The sequence below is a fragment of the Acomys russatus genome, chromosome 25, assembly GCF_903995435.1.
Source record: "Acomys russatus chromosome 25, mAcoRus1.1, whole genome shotgun sequence".
Lineage (NCBI taxonomy): Eukaryota > Metazoa > Chordata > Mammalia > Rodentia > Muridae > Acomys > Acomys russatus.
This window is the reverse complement of record NC_067161.1, coordinates 15,892,447-15,907,809: the sequence shown is the minus strand read 5'-3', so window position 1 is coordinate 15,907,809 and position 15,363 is coordinate 15,892,447. Positions and strand designations below refer to the sequence as shown.

The 15,363-nt window shown below is 41.7% G+C and overlaps 1 protein-coding gene across 2 annotated transcripts in view; it reads left to right on the top strand.

Moving 5' to 3' along the window:
• Nucleotides 1-15,363, top strand: part of Ranbp17 (RAN binding protein 17) — a 304,243-nt gene that overhangs the window by 266,566 nt on the left and 22,314 nt on the right. For both annotated transcript variants that reach the window (XM_051167333.1, XM_051167332.1), the window contains one exon: nucleotides 9,573-9,739. In XM_051167333.1, coding sequence (XP_051023290.1) covers nucleotides 9,573-9,739 — 167 coding nt within the window. The remainder of the gene's footprint in view (nucleotides 1-9,572; nucleotides 9,740-15,363) is intronic.

Here is a 15,363-nt window from a genome sequence, read left to right as displayed (position 1 = left end):
CTGGCTGTCCTGGAACTTGCCCTATAGACCAAGCTGGCCTCAAATGCAAAGATCTTCCTCCCTTTCGCTTTCAGATGCTTGGATAAAGGCCTGAGCCACCACTGCCCAGCCCCAATGCTGTGCCTTTTTATTCAGATATTTTAGAAATCCCTCTCTCCCCCTCCCTTCCCCACCTGTGTGTGTGTGTGTGTGTATGTGTGTGTGTGTGTGCGTGTGTGTGTGTGTGTGCATGTGTGCGTGTGTGTATGTGTGTGTGTATATGTAAGTCAGGGTTTCACTTTGTTGCCTGCACTTACCATGAGTTCCTAGGCTCCAGCAGTCCCCCTGCCTCAGCTTCCTAAATAGCTAATAGTACAAACTGAGCCATTACTCTGACTTTTGGTCTTTTTTATATCTTCTACTTTCTCATTAAGCTTATGCTTTCCTCTAACTTTGATACTATTTATAAGTTTTATAAGAAGTCATTTTAAGTCTTTGTATACTAAAGTAATTTCTACATTTTCTACTGATTTATTTTTCTTTTTATGGATCATATATTATTCTTACATTGCCTTTTTTTAAACTGGGTATCAGATACTGTGAATTTTATTTTGTGTAGTGTTTGGTCGTGATTTGAGATGTGGTTCTTCTAGTTGAGCTACTTCGTGGTTAACTTCATTCATTTCCGCTGGGGTGATGACATCTATTTTGGAATAGTTCTATTCTGACATGTAGCAGTGCTGCACGTGTTATGAGCATCCCAGGAGCTAGCTAGTCCAGCCGTCTGGGTTAGTTAGGAATCTTTTGGCCTCCAGCCTTGCAGCTTTGGTGAGTTTCTTCTCATGTTTGCAAGGAAGACACAAGAAAAAACTCCCTTATGACCTCTATAACTGTCTCCCTGTTACTCTCACACTCTGGTGCTTTGTACACAGTTGCAGCTGCCTCCTCTCCCACCTTTCAGTCTGTTACTCTTCAACTCACTTGGGTTTATTTGGGTTGCCCTTCCTGTCCTGCAGTCTAGACTGCTTTGGGCAGTGCGCTACGGCAATTGTAGGTATTAGCTCATTCATTTCCCTCTCCTCTAGTTTAATAGTCCTATACTTCTTGTTGTGCAGTAATTGAAAACTGTTGTTTCATATATTTTGTCCTGTTTCTGGTTGTTTATGGCAGGAGGGGAAATCCTCATAGCAGTTAATCCTTTGTGGGAAAAAGCAGAAGTCTTGTCTTTTGTTATTACAGTTTAGCTTGACATTGTTATCTTACATTGTAGTAATACTAAGGGGTTTGAGTCAGTTGCAAGCAGCTCTGTTGGCCTCAAAGTGTGATGTTCATCAGGCCTGGGATCTGCGTTTCAACAGTCTTGACAAAATATCATCATAAAGGGTGCTGGGCCTTAAGTCCCATTGTTGCTGTGTACACAGTGTCAGTGGACACATCCCATGCCCAGGTCTGTCGTAGGGGGTCTTGTGTTCGCTCACTTTATTCTCTTGTATACCAAAGTGGGGGGAGTATTCTAGGAGTATTATTTGTCCTCATTTCCTTTGGATAATGACCTTCTGAGGGACAGGAACAGTGTTTTGCTTTTTATGTTTCATTTATTCTTTGAAAGTCTCATACAATATGTTTTGATCATATTTTTATGCTTCTTCTCTTTTCAAATGCTCCTATCCCTCCCTACCCAACAGACTAATTAAGAAAGCAAAAACAAACCACGAGTCTAATTTGTATTGGCCAACCTCTCCTGAGCATGAGGCCTGCTCTGGAGTGTGGTTGACATACCCAGGATCAGTCCACTGTCCCTGTCCCAGAGCTTCTTGGTTAGCGACAGGACTTTGTGCCTATTTTCCCTTCTTCATTTTGTAATTTCTGTCTGTTTTAGGCTTGTGCAAGTCTTGTATATGCTGCCACAGTCTCTGTGGGTTCATATAATAACTGCTGTATTGTATCTGGAGAACACTTTACCAGAAATCATCCACCACCCTGGTTCTTTAGGATCTCTCCACACCCTCTTCTGTGTAGATCTCTGAGCTTTGAGGGGATTGTGTGATAATGGCATCCCATTTGTTTAGGACTGATACTCCAAAGTCTGTCACTCCCTGCACACTGCCCAGTTGTGGGTCCCTGTGCATTTACCATCTACAGAAAAAAAAACTTCTCTGAAGAGGATTGAGTGGTGCACTAATCTATGGGTATAGAAATATGTTATTAGGAGTCATTTCTTTGTTATGTTCATTTATCAGACTAATGTAGATTTTCCATTAGGCTCATGGCCATCTCAAGTTCTTCCTCACTAACTGTCAGGTACAGACTTCATCTCATGGATCAGGCCTTAAATCCAGCTTTAAAAAAGTGATTGGATACTCTCATAACATCCATGCCACTAGTGCACCCGTGGGTACTCTCATAACATCCATGCCACTAGTGCACCCGTGGGTACTCTCATAACATCCATGCCACTAGTGCACCCGTGGGTACTCTCATAACATGCATGCCACTAGTGCACCCGTGGGTACTCTCATAACATCCATGCCACTAGTGCACCCGTGGGTACTCTCATAACATGCATGCCACTAGTGCACCCGTGGGTACTCTCATAACATGCATGCCACTAGTGCACCCGTGGGTACTCTCATAACATGCATGCCACTAGTGCACCCGTGGGTACTCTCATAACATCCATGCCACTTGTGCACCCGTGGGTACTCTCATAACATGCATGCCACTGTGCACCCGTGGGTACTCTCATAACATCCATGCCACTAGTGCACCCGTGGGTACTCTCATAACATCCATGCCACTAGTGCACCCATGAGCCTATCTGGAAAGCAGGTTGTTATCTTTGCTCAAAGGGTTCCCAGCTGGGTAAGACTGCTAATGAGTATTTTCTCCTCTGGTAGCATGCACACAACCTTCCAACACTGTGAACACCAGCCAGCAGGGATAAAGCTTCTAGTTAAATGCCAACTAGATTTCTCTTAGTTCTGTGCTGTGAGTATGTGGCATCTTCAGCAATCGGGCCTTACCATCAGGCTGTAGAGTATAACCAATACCATTAGGAATACCCAACAATATTTGGGGAAGGGTCTAGTGGACCACTTTGGGTAATAAAAAAAAATAGTGTCTTGATCGCTTCTTTATTCCCAGGTCTAGTACAGTAAGTGCTTGCTAAGTAATTACTATAAGAATTAATTAGGCCTGCCAGGCGTGGTGGTACACACCTTTAATCCCAGCACTCGGGAGGCAGAGGCAGGTGGATTGCTGTGAGTTCGAGGCCAGCCTGGTCTACAAAGTGATTCTAGGACAGCCAAGGATACACAGAGAGGCCCTGTCTCCAAAAACCAAAAAAAAAAAAAAAAAAAAAGAATTAATTAGGCCTAACATGGTAGCACACTCCTTTAATACCAGCACTTGAGAGGCAGAGGTAGAAGGATCGTTGTGAGTCCAAGGCCAGCCTGGTCTACAAAATGAGTCTAAGACAGCCAAGGCTACACTGAAAACCCCTTTCTCAAAAAACAAAAAAAAAAATGCCGGGCATGATGGCTCACGCCTTTAATCCCAGCACTCATTCAAGACCAGCCTGGTCTACAAATCGAGTCCAGGACAGCCAAGACTACACAGAGAACTCCTGTCTCAAAAAACCTAAATAAATTAAAGAAAATAATAGAAAGAAAAAGAATTAATTAGGTACTATTTCAGGATGAAGATGAGTACAGTATGACTGGGAAAGTTCTAAGAGTCTTTTCATTTCTTTTCCTCACCCCTCCCTGCTAGATCTGCCTGGTGAAGGCTGCAGATCTGACAGCTAGGGACTTGGCAGGAAAGGTTATCCTTGTACTTATGGTTTTGCTTTCAACTTCTTCTGTTGTTGCAACTTAGGCGAATTAGACCCTGTGCCTTCAATAAAGATTGGATTATTTTTTCACTGAACTTTTTTTCTCTCTTGGTATGATACACAGACAGAAAGAGAGTTGCTGGTTTTGTTTGAGCACAAAGTAGGTTTCAATTCTATAGCTTTGGTGTAAGGTAATGGGGCAGAATCAGAAAATTGAATTAGTAATGGATCAATTGCTTGCCTAATGTTCTGAACATAGAATTTTTAAATGTAGTCAGCTTGTGTTCATTAATGTTTATAGTTTCAGGCCACATTTTGTTCATTTATTTGTTTTTGTTTTGTTTTGAACAGGGTCTCGCTGTGGCTCTGGCTGGCCTAGAACTCACTATGTAGACCAGCTTGGTCTCTAACTCACATAGATATAGGTCTACATCCCCCACCCCACCCCGCCCCTGCCCGTCTGGCTCCTGAGTGCTGGGGTTAAAGGCATTCACCGGCACAGCTGGCTTTCAGCTAACTTTTTAAGCACCTACCCTCTACCACCCTCATTCTTTTACAAATATCATGCAAGCCTGGGACTTAGAAAAAGCTGCCCTAAAATATAAAAAAGAAAAAGCTGACTTTAATGGTTCTCAACTCATTAATTCAATAATTAGCACTCTTACAAATGCTATGTACTCCCAGCACTCGGGAGGCAGAGGCAGATGGATCTCTATGAGTTCAAGGCCAGCCTGGTCTACAAAGTAAGTCCAAGACAGCCAATGCTACACAGAGAAACCTTATCTTAAAAAAAAAAAAAAAAAAAAATGCTGTGTGCCAAGTAGTATTCTAGACTTTGGCAGTACTGAGGGGAATGAGACATGAAAGGTTATAATTTAATGGTACGTGATCAATAAGTAAAGAAACACTCAAACAAGAAAATATCAAGTCATAAGTGTTAAATAAATAATTAAAATGAGGGAGCAAACGGAGAATGAGTAAGTGTAGCAGTTCCTGACGCAGGGATTAGAGAAGATCCTGGGGATCAGCTGTGTGGTAGTAAAAGATAGCACAGCATCTAAACATGGAGTGGCTGCACCGGCTGGCAAAGAGTACTTGCCTAGGAAAAGTGAAGGCAAGCAAAAATTTCAGTCAGCTACACACTACACACCTCCAGAGCTGTTATCAGTATGTAATGTCAAGGTAGGTATGCTGCCATTTCTAACATTCTTGGATGCGTGTTCAGCATTGAAGTTTAGAGGGATTCCCACACAAGTAGTGCTAAAGAGGGGAGACAGCTGGAGACTAGTTTAGTAGGTAGGCGTGGAGTTAAGGGATGGAAAGCTAAGCAAATGTTTAGGAAATGGAAAGGGGGAAGTGCTCTGTGGGGGAGCACTGTCACAGTCGGTATGTGCTGTATATTTTGGTGAAACTTCACAACAGTGCAAGCTTGGGCTGTGTGTACTGCACACTACAGATGTAAGGTAAGACAGCTCAAAAAGAGCAGCTTAAATTCATGCTTGCCTCTTTCCAGAGCTCCTATTCCTCTCCATTAGTCCTTTTGTCTTGGAAATGGCCTTTCAAAGGACATTTTTCCAAAACCATCATCCTCCCTGTGCTATGATGAGTTTTGAGCTGAAGCCAGATTTTAACTCGGCCCCATTATCATCTTCCTAATTCTCTATTGTGCACAGTTAACTCTTCGGAGCAGCTTTCCATGGTGCGTCTTAGTAAGCAGGAGGGCTATTAATGATGTGTGTACTTCCTGTGGAGACTGCTTGCAGAAGAGCCAGCGAACTTGGCTGTCTCATGCCAAACAATGAATTGCTAGAGAGAACAAAGCACCTGATGGGTGTCAAAACATTCCCAAATTTGTCTAATTTATAGATGTAATTGTTTCCAAAATGTTCTAAAAACCAAGAAGAAGCATAAAATTTACAAATCAGTGGTGTCTGCCCATTCTTTGAGAAGTCATTGTTTTAGTCTCACAAGATAGTTTCCTCTGCAGATAAAGAAACAGTAATGCTAATGTCACATCTTCAGCTCTATTCATCCTGTTTTGGCCAAATCCTGTGATTCTTATAAATCCACACATTTAAAACTACCTAGAAATGACGGGCAGTGCTGGCTCCCACCTTTAATCCCAGCACTCAGAAGGCAGAGGCAAGTTGATCTCTGTGACCTCAAGGCCAGCCTGGTCTACAAAGCGTGTACCAGGACAGCCTAGGCTACACAGAGAGAACTTGTCTCAAAGCGGGGGAGGGCAGGAACTACCTGGAAATAACATTCTTTTCAAAGCCCAACCATAAATCAACCATAATGGAACCCCTCGCTTTTATTGCAAAGCGGTGTGCTCCAACCTTTGAGTCTAAAGTGTTTACCTGGCTTTCCTACAGCTGACTCAGTGAATTGGACCCTTTTAATGCAACTTGCATGGCAGTGTGGTCACCAAATTATGTGAAGTCTTTATAAGTTTTGTGTATGATTGATAGCATACTGCTCTTTTCTTTCATCATCTTGGCTTCAAATGTAGAAGAATGAAGGAGAAAAAACAAGGAAAAGAACTCAAGAACTGAGTGTTTGATTCCTGGGCTGCCTCCCCAAGTTAGCAGAGTACAGGGTTTCTTCCCGCAGAGAAGAAACCCTCTGTCTTGCAGAGCTGCTGGATGTACCATGTTCAGGCTCTCATCCCTTGGGACCCTCTTTGGGCTCCCACCATCCTGTCTGTATCTCAAAAGCCCACAGACCTCCTCTTTTCTCTCTCTAGGACATGGCTCCATAATTATGTGACCATTTCAAGCTGGACTGTTACTGGTTTGCTTGCTAAACATTACTGAGCATGGCTCACACCTTCTCTGGAATAGTCTCTCAGGCTAGTTCCTGTTCTTTAAGTCCCTCATTCACCTCTGATCTATCAAACATTCATGTCTTAAGCATAAGATGAATAAGAATCTGTTTCTCTGCTTACCTCCTCCCCTTCTTTTTCTTTTTGTTTTCCTCTATTCCTTTTGACTTGGGTTTTGGTTTTTTGAGACAAGATCTCATAACCTAGGTTGTTCAAACTGCTAATCCTTCTGCCTCCACCTCTCAAGTATAGATATTGCAGGTGTGTGCTACCATGCCTGGCCTTTCAGTCTGCTTCTCTTGTGAGGGGACTATATTTGCCATTTTTGTTTCTCTTTAGTAATCAAAATATTGCCAGGGATTATGTCAACATGCTTTTATTAACCAAAAAAATATGGGGTAGCATCACTAAAATGGGATAAACTAAGAAATCTTTGGATTTTAACCCCCACCCCTTCTGCTTCCTCGCCCTCCCCTCACTTCTGGGCTGTAAGTATGCTAGACACATACTGTACCACTGAGCTGCATCCACAGCCTATTCCCATTTTAAAAATACAAATGATACCCAATTTACTCAGTATTTGTTAGAAGTTAATGAACTAAGTGAGGGCTAGGCTATAGCTCAGTTACAGACTGCTTACCTAGGATATATGGAGTCCTGGGCTGGCTCCCTAGAACTGCATAAAACCAGCATGGTGGCTTAGTCCTGTTAATCTCAGCACCAGCACTGAGAAGGTAGATTTGAGAGAAACAAGTTCAAGTTCATCCTAGGCTACACAGCAAGTCAGAAGACAGCTTGGGATATGCAAGACCCTGTCTCCAAAGAAAACATGGACTTAGAGTCAATCATTTTAGTATACAAAGGAAATGCTTCTTCTTTTTTCTAATTTTTTTAAAGAATTATTTATTATGTACAGTGTCCTGCCTGAATATACCCCTGCAGGCCAGAAGAGGGCATTAGATCCCTTTATGGATGGTTGTGAACCACCATGTGGTTGCTGGGAATTGAACTCAGGACCTCTGGAAAAGCAGCCCATGCTCTTAGCCACTGAACTCTGTCCAGCCCCCAAAGGAAAAATTTTTCCCCAAAGGAATTTTGTAATCACTACATAATAATTACTTGCTTAGAAAACTTTAAGTAGGTCTTGGTGTGGTGGCATACACCTTTAGTCCCAGCACTTGGAAGGCAGAGGCAGGCAGATCTATGTGAGTTCGAGGCCAGCCTGCTCTATAAAGTGAGTCCAGGATAGCCAGGGATACAGAGAGAAACCCTGCCTCAAAGAAAAAAAAAAAAAAAAAAGGAGGAGGAAAAGAAAAGAAAACCTTGAATAACATCTCAGTTGACTTTGAAATTAACGATGAGTTATCTCCCCATTTTTTGAATGCTGTCATGTAGGAATCCAACCTGCATTGTCAACCTTCTGTCGTGATTCCCCTACACATTGTCCTACGCAAACCTGACTTACCATCCAAAATGCACCCTCATTTTCACTGTGAGAGACAGCCCAATAGTAACTTGAGTTCCCACTATAGGGCTGTTGTTTGGTTTGGTTTGGTTTTGTGGGGCCAGGGATCAAACCCCCAGGTCCTTATGTGTGCTATAGAAGTACTCTACCACAGCCAGCACCCCCCGCCCCCGCCATTGTTAAAAAAAAATTTGATGCTTGTGTATATTTTTACTTAATACTTGGTTTTAATATAGTTATGGACAATACAAATTCATGGTCCAACTCCTTATTTCCTGTCCAACCCTGATCTTACCGTGTTCTAAGGATATGTCCTTGGACAAGTCACTCAACCCTCTATTCCTCACCACAAAATGAGGATAACTGTTACAGGGCTGTGATAAAAGATTTAAAATAGTAATCCATGTAAAGTGTTTAGCACTGACACTAACATGTAGTAAACCCTCAGTATTTGTTGTTACAGATGAACTTTCTTTTCTCATTCAACTCTACAAAATATTTTTGCAGATGATGAGAAGGTAAAAATGTAGCACTTTCAAAGTAACAGTACAATTAATAAAAGAAAATTATGGAATTTGGAAACAGAGCTGTCTAGCTCCAAAATCCAGGATTCCCACCATGTTGTTAACTCTTGTTTTTCTCTCCCTGAAAAACGTCCTCGTTGTATCTCAGCAAAATAACCTTTCCAAGCCATCTCAAGCCATGGCCTTTATCCAACTCACTCTGGCCACCACTAGATCATGATCTCTCCCTCACAGTGTAGCAGTTAGGGCTCAGTTGGTGAGGTCCTTGCCATGCAAGCATGAGGACCAGGGTACAGATGCCACCTCCCCTGTAAAAACCAGACATGGTCGCACATTCCTGTAATCCCAGCTTTGGAAAGATGAAATGGGTTTGCTAACCAAATAAGTAAACTGCAGGTTCAGTGGGAAGTCCTTGCCCCAAAAATAAGTTAGCAGGTGGTTGAGTAAGGTTCTGGATATTAACCTCTAGCTTTCACATGGTGTATGCAACCTCCACATGGGTGTGCACACACCAAAAACAAAAACAAAAAAATCCCAGTAGCAGTATGTGACTGGGTGACTCTTTCATATATTATTTTATACTGTACTGACCTCTGTAGAAAGCCATGCACTTTTTGACACCAGGGCTGGGTTTGCACCTCTTTCCTCTTCGGAGCCATTTCCCCTAAAGTGCTTTTCACTGCGTAGATACTTAATAACTAGTCAAATTGAACAGAGATTGTTCAAGTCCCACATGGGGAATTCTGTCCAGTTCAAGCCAGGAGCACTTTCTTGCTACGGTTGCTCTACGCCAGGTCCTGTAATAGACCCAAGAAGCCAAAACCCCTTCCCAAGGATTTAGAGTTTCCCTGAAGTGCTTTGGGATCCTAACTCTTTTAATGAAGACAGTGTATCAAATGAGCAAACAGTTCAGTAATAGGAATGAATTGTGATTTATTGTTTGTACAGATACAGTCGTCTCCTCCAGCTGCTGTACCAGTTTAGACTACATGGTCACCTACCTCTTCAAGCACATAGCAAAAGAGGGGAAGAAGCCACTTCGATGCAGAGAGGCTCTGCAGGCTGGTCAGAGACTGTTACATTTTATGCAACAAAACCCAGATGTTCTGCAGCAGGTAACCTCGCTTAACGTGTTTTCCCAGAAGCCAACCTGCCCCTGAACATACATAAATATTTGTCAAGATGTTTAGCAGTTATTCTCCTTAACAGTTTTCCCTGAAAATAGAGAGAGCACTGACTGAACTCTGGGCTACCCACCATAAACATCCCAGCACTGTTGAGCTCACTGCACAATTCAGAAAGGGCTGTTCTTTCGAGGCTAAGAAGAGTAGAGCAGGAGCGTTCCCTGAACCTGGGCAGCCCCTGCTGAAGTACACGTCAAGGACATGGCTGCTGGGACAGTCACGGGCTACTCCTGCTCCTCACAGAGCTGGCTAGGAGCTGTCCACCCAGGACAGTGTAGTCAGCAGTTGTTCTGGTGTAAGAGTAGGGGTCTCACAGCTGAGCCATGAGGCAGTGCACCCAAACAATCAGTTAATGTGTGATGAGGCCTCAATTCTTTGTTCAGTCATGCGGTTGGCACAGGCTAAGTCCAAGTTTGTGATTGTTTTAAATAACCCACTTCTACAATCTGGGAAAGAACATGCATAAGAAACGGAGATAGCTGCCAGGAATAGTCCAAAGAGAATGACGACATTTTTCAGACACACCATCACTGTGATTGGTGTTTCTACTTCCACAAAACTTCATCTAAATACTGCTCTCAGTTTTTTTGGTTTTTGAGGTTTTTGCCCAGGATACATCTATAATAGTCTGATTTGCAAAAGTAAATACCTCAACTGACCGTATTGTCATTAGTGAACAATACCATTTAGTCAGAGAAGCTTCCAGGACTAGGCCTAGGTTAGCAAATAGAGTTAGTAAGCCTGCAGCAGTGAGTCTCAGAGACTGAAAGCATTTTAGGCCCAGATTAGATTATGGGGAGCCTAGAAGCTTCCGGGTTAGACCTAAGTTAGCAGACAGAGGCAGTAAGCCTCCTGAGACAATTAAATCGGGCAAATAAAAGTTATTTTTTCATAGTAGACTATATCACTGCACACAAATATGATGAAAATAGAATGGGAAATTCATGGAAGAAGTTTCCTTCCTGACTAATGGTTTTGCAAGGATTTAAATGAAATTATGACAGTCTTATTAAAGTGACATTTCAGTTAACTAGTTGCATTCTAAGGATGGATGACAGGAATATGACTCATTTGTATTTTGAGTAACTAGAAAAGGGCTAGTTACTGCAGGCCTGAAACTATTCAAGTAGTTGGTAATATATTTTTTAAAAAATGAAGCGAATTCATTGAGGATCTAGTCAGTGTAATTTCTAGCTCACCCATGAGTATTTGTTGTCTTCATTGCTCTAAGCCAGTGATGCTAAGCCTCCTGCATGGCGAGCACATGTGGGCTGTAGCATACTCTAGCCTGGACCAGTGGTGACTGGCTGTGGTTGGGCCTAGAGATGTAGAACTCTTATGGATCTGAATGGTCTGTTTCATTTATTGTGTACAAGGTGCAGAAACAAGATTTGTAAAGATGCAACTAATCAACTGGTCATGTGACAGTTCTATGAACATAGTAAGAGTTGAGACTTAGAGGGGAAGACCATTAAAGAAGTCTTATTTAGACTCTACAGTGGCCTAGAAATGTGGCTGGCATGATCCCCAGTTTTAAAGAGCAGTACACCAGGTGCCACAAAATTCTTTAGAAATTAATGGAATTGGAATTCAACCAAGGTCTACTTATCTCCAAAGCCCACATCCTTACAGCTCACACCACTGACTCTCGAGGTATCTCAGAGTCACCTAGATGCCTGTTCAAAGTACACATTCTGTCATGATTAGGATACTCTTCTCCCCCACACACCCACCTGCACATCACTGCAAATACAGGGGGCAGTATACTCCAGCCCTGTGTTTTCTACATAGAGAAAGCTGAAGACCACTGACTTAAAGCATCAAAGATAATAAACACTCAAGAATATGCTAGAAATCAGGCCCAGCCTACCATGACAAAGGACAAGTCTACCTCCAAGTCATTCCTGCTAATAGGCAGTCATCATCACTGTATTGTCCCATTGGTTTTGGGCAGACAATTCTAAGCTGGTTGAAATTTTTAGCAAAAATCAGTGGTCTGCGAGCAAGTACTATGACTGCAGGAGCTCAGCAGTGTGCGTTTACTCAGAACCATGCATTTGCTGGTTTAAGTAACTTCTGTGTGTTAATAAGACGTGGTAATCTTTCACTTTATAGCATATGACTAAGTAGTGATATGTCTCTATTAAGCAGTGGAATACATTCTATTTATTTTGGATGTAAGCTTTCAGATAACATTTTAAATATTAATGACTGGTCTCTGGTAGTCAGCATAAATATGATTTGCATTAGCACTAGGTTATAGCATCTTGAGTGCCTCTGATGTCAACTGTTGGGTATACTAATATCTGACATCATCTCCTTAGGTCACTGACAACTTTGACCTCTATTCTTATGCACAGTTTCTGTCGTCTCAAAAGCTCTTTTGAATTGATTTGAAATTTTGACTCTTCCCTTTATGAGGCAGTAAAATTGATAATTATTCAGATGGGAACTGAGCACTGAGTGAAAAATCAATTCCACCCGCTCTCTGCTGCGTATAAAATTACTTCTGAGTCTGCTGGACTGAACGGATGGCCAGAGTAAAAGCAGCAGGCAGGAGTGGTGGGAAGAATTAGCTGGACAGAGCTAATAGCCTGAAGGGATGGACCTGGAAAGAGGGAGTGGGCCAGTTGGGGTTATTATGCACAGGGATGGGCCCATTGATCATCTGTTTACATCAGCTTTCCAAGACCTTATAAATCAGCCCTGAAGAGTGGCAGGACCGAGAGTCAGACTCTCACCAGTGGGACTTGTATTAGATTATTCTCATTTTCACACTCAGATGAAAAGTGAGCCATTGATTATTCATTGGTTGCCCATTAAATGCTGTTTTTATAGATGATTTGCCTATCACAGAAGGTAATGAACAAGGTTGCTGCTTCATAACTTGAGGTTTCACTTTTCAAGGCATCTGTGTCGTTAAGTAATGCCTAACCCTATTAAAAGGAATGGGTTACAAATTGCTTAACGGTGCTGAAAAACTAGACCCTAATGACTAATTGTGCCTGGAGTTTAGCGAGGGCTTGTCAGCTCTTTAAACTAAACTGATGCAATGATACTGCAATTATTTACTGGTTTGAACTGTTTTCCTCCCACCCTGAACATATTTGGCTAGAAGCATAATTGCATGGAGAGTGCCGGTTCCAAACTGCAAAGGTGGTCTCCTGAAGCTTCCACAGAAAAGCCCAAACCTGCCGAAACCGAGAAAGATATGTTAAGTGCCTCCTCGCACCTGGAAGTACATTTACTATGACCTGTCACATGGCTATAGATCGGCCACAGTTTGTGAGCAGATGTAACTTTGCAAGGATTAAAATTTATTTCATATGAAGAGTTATTGATTTTTTTTTAATTTTTAAAAAATATTTATTTATTATGTTCACCAGAAGAGGGTACCAGATCTCATTATAGATGGTTGTGAGCCACCATGTGGTTGCTGGGAATTGAACTCGGGACCTTTGGAAGAGCAAGCAGTGCTCTTAACCTCTGAGCCATCTCTCCAGCCCGAGTTATTGAATTTAAGTGTTTGAGGTAAGAATTGTTGGCTTACTAGCATTGCTTCAGCTTAACACCTGAGAAAAACTCAGTTTGCATAAATTAGGGGAGAAGAATTCCCGATGTATTTTTATGTCACTAGGAGAATAAACTAAAAACTTAAAAGGAGATTAGCAGCACCAATGGTTGGATTGTAGTGGGTGAGAATGCTCTGCTATAGAAATTCACAGATAATATTTGCATACGAATTGTTTTCAGTTTCATTACTGGTCATGTTAAGTATTTGCATTCATAACCAATAGATCAGGATTCATTCAGGTGTATGAAAAGACAAAAGCTGTGCCCAAATTAGGTGAATGTAAAATAGAAGGGACCATTTTAGAGACATGATGAATTCTTTTGAAATATTAAAGGCACTGTTGTAGAATCTTCTCTGCGGCAGAATCTCCTTGAATGCTCTAGAAAGAGTAGCACCTTGTGTGGGAAAAGACAGTACCTATGGCCTGCTCTGTCACTGAATGGACTATGCAGATAGCAATTAGAGTCTCATGTCTACATACAGTGCATAGGAAAGTAAGAGCAGTAAGATTTGAGTGTCTCTCATATTCTACTTAGCTATTTGGCTCAGGTCAGCTCTACTAAAAATGCAGAGAAATTCTAAGTGTGGTTTTCTTTTCTCTTCCTCTTTTTTCTTTTATTGCATTTACTTATTATTTATTTATTTATATGTTAGCATGCCATTTAACTAGAAATTGTGACGAGCTGTCAGGAGCTATAAGAATCATACTTCAGCAGGGACGTAAGCTAAAAGAACATTCACCCTTTTCCTCAATCAGTCAGTCAATCAATGAAAATTGCTTTTGTATAGTGCTCTTCATGACATGTATCCCAAAGTGAATTACAGCAAAAGGGAAATCATCTGCTCTTTTTTCATTTCTGTATTTAGACTGAAACAATATTGCTCAACATTTTGACATACTATACAAGACATCTTTCATTCTTAAGATTCCATTTCTTAACACTAAGTAGGAGAAAGTGCCGACACATATTAAGCAATGTTGAGGCTTAGGCCTACGGACCCTGAGCAAGAGTCTAAGGGCAGAAAACACTGCAGCAAATGAAATACTCACGTTTCTTATTTAATTCATTAAACAGTAATTAGCATATTTCTAGTATTAATGAAACCATTCTTCTTCATCCTTAAACTTCAAAAAAGTGCCCTCCATTTAACATTCTAGTTGAGATTGGACTTAAAACTTCATTGCTGAAAACATGGTAGTAGGCTCATCAAAACAGGTTGAAAAACATTCATAACTAGGCGAGAGGACTTAAAGGAAGCCAACAGTCTCACATATGTTGCCATTATCTTAGTCCTTTTCACGGAAATCTATGCATATGCCATGTATTCTTTCTGGAAAAAAGCAAGACTGGCAAAATGTTTTTGTTTTGTTTATTTTGTTTTTTCAAGACAGGGTTTCTCTGTGTAGCCTTGGCTGTCCTGGACTCATTTAGCAGACCAGGCTGGCCTTGAACTCACAGAGATCCACCTGCCTCTGCCTCCCAGAGTGCTGAGATTACAGGTGTGCACCACTGTGCCCAGCTAACACTGGCAAAAGGTAAGACTTTACTATGTGCAGGCCCTGCCTTCAGTTCTTTGTGTACACAGTATCTGACACCGTTAAGTATCTCTGTGAGGTGTGTTTGCATCATCATTTCACAGATGAAAAAAGTCAAGTGCCCATCCCACAGCCACGGTCTGTAAACTGAAGAACCGTTCACCCCTCTTTTGTGTCTTTATTTTGCACTTTGTAGGTATTAGTTACACCTAGTAATGGGTGTCATTATATTTTCTACATGTACATAATGTGTTATGATCATGTGCCCCTCCCTCATTGTCTCTTTTTCCTCTTCCACACCTACTCTCCCCTTTCTGAAGAACTAAAATTTTAAGGAAAGTCTCTTTAACTCCAGGGTTCATGTACTTACCCACAGAACTATCTGCTCCCTCGTTTAGTGGCTCCTAGTCTAGAGACGTATATTATATTGTGTTTTGAACACTA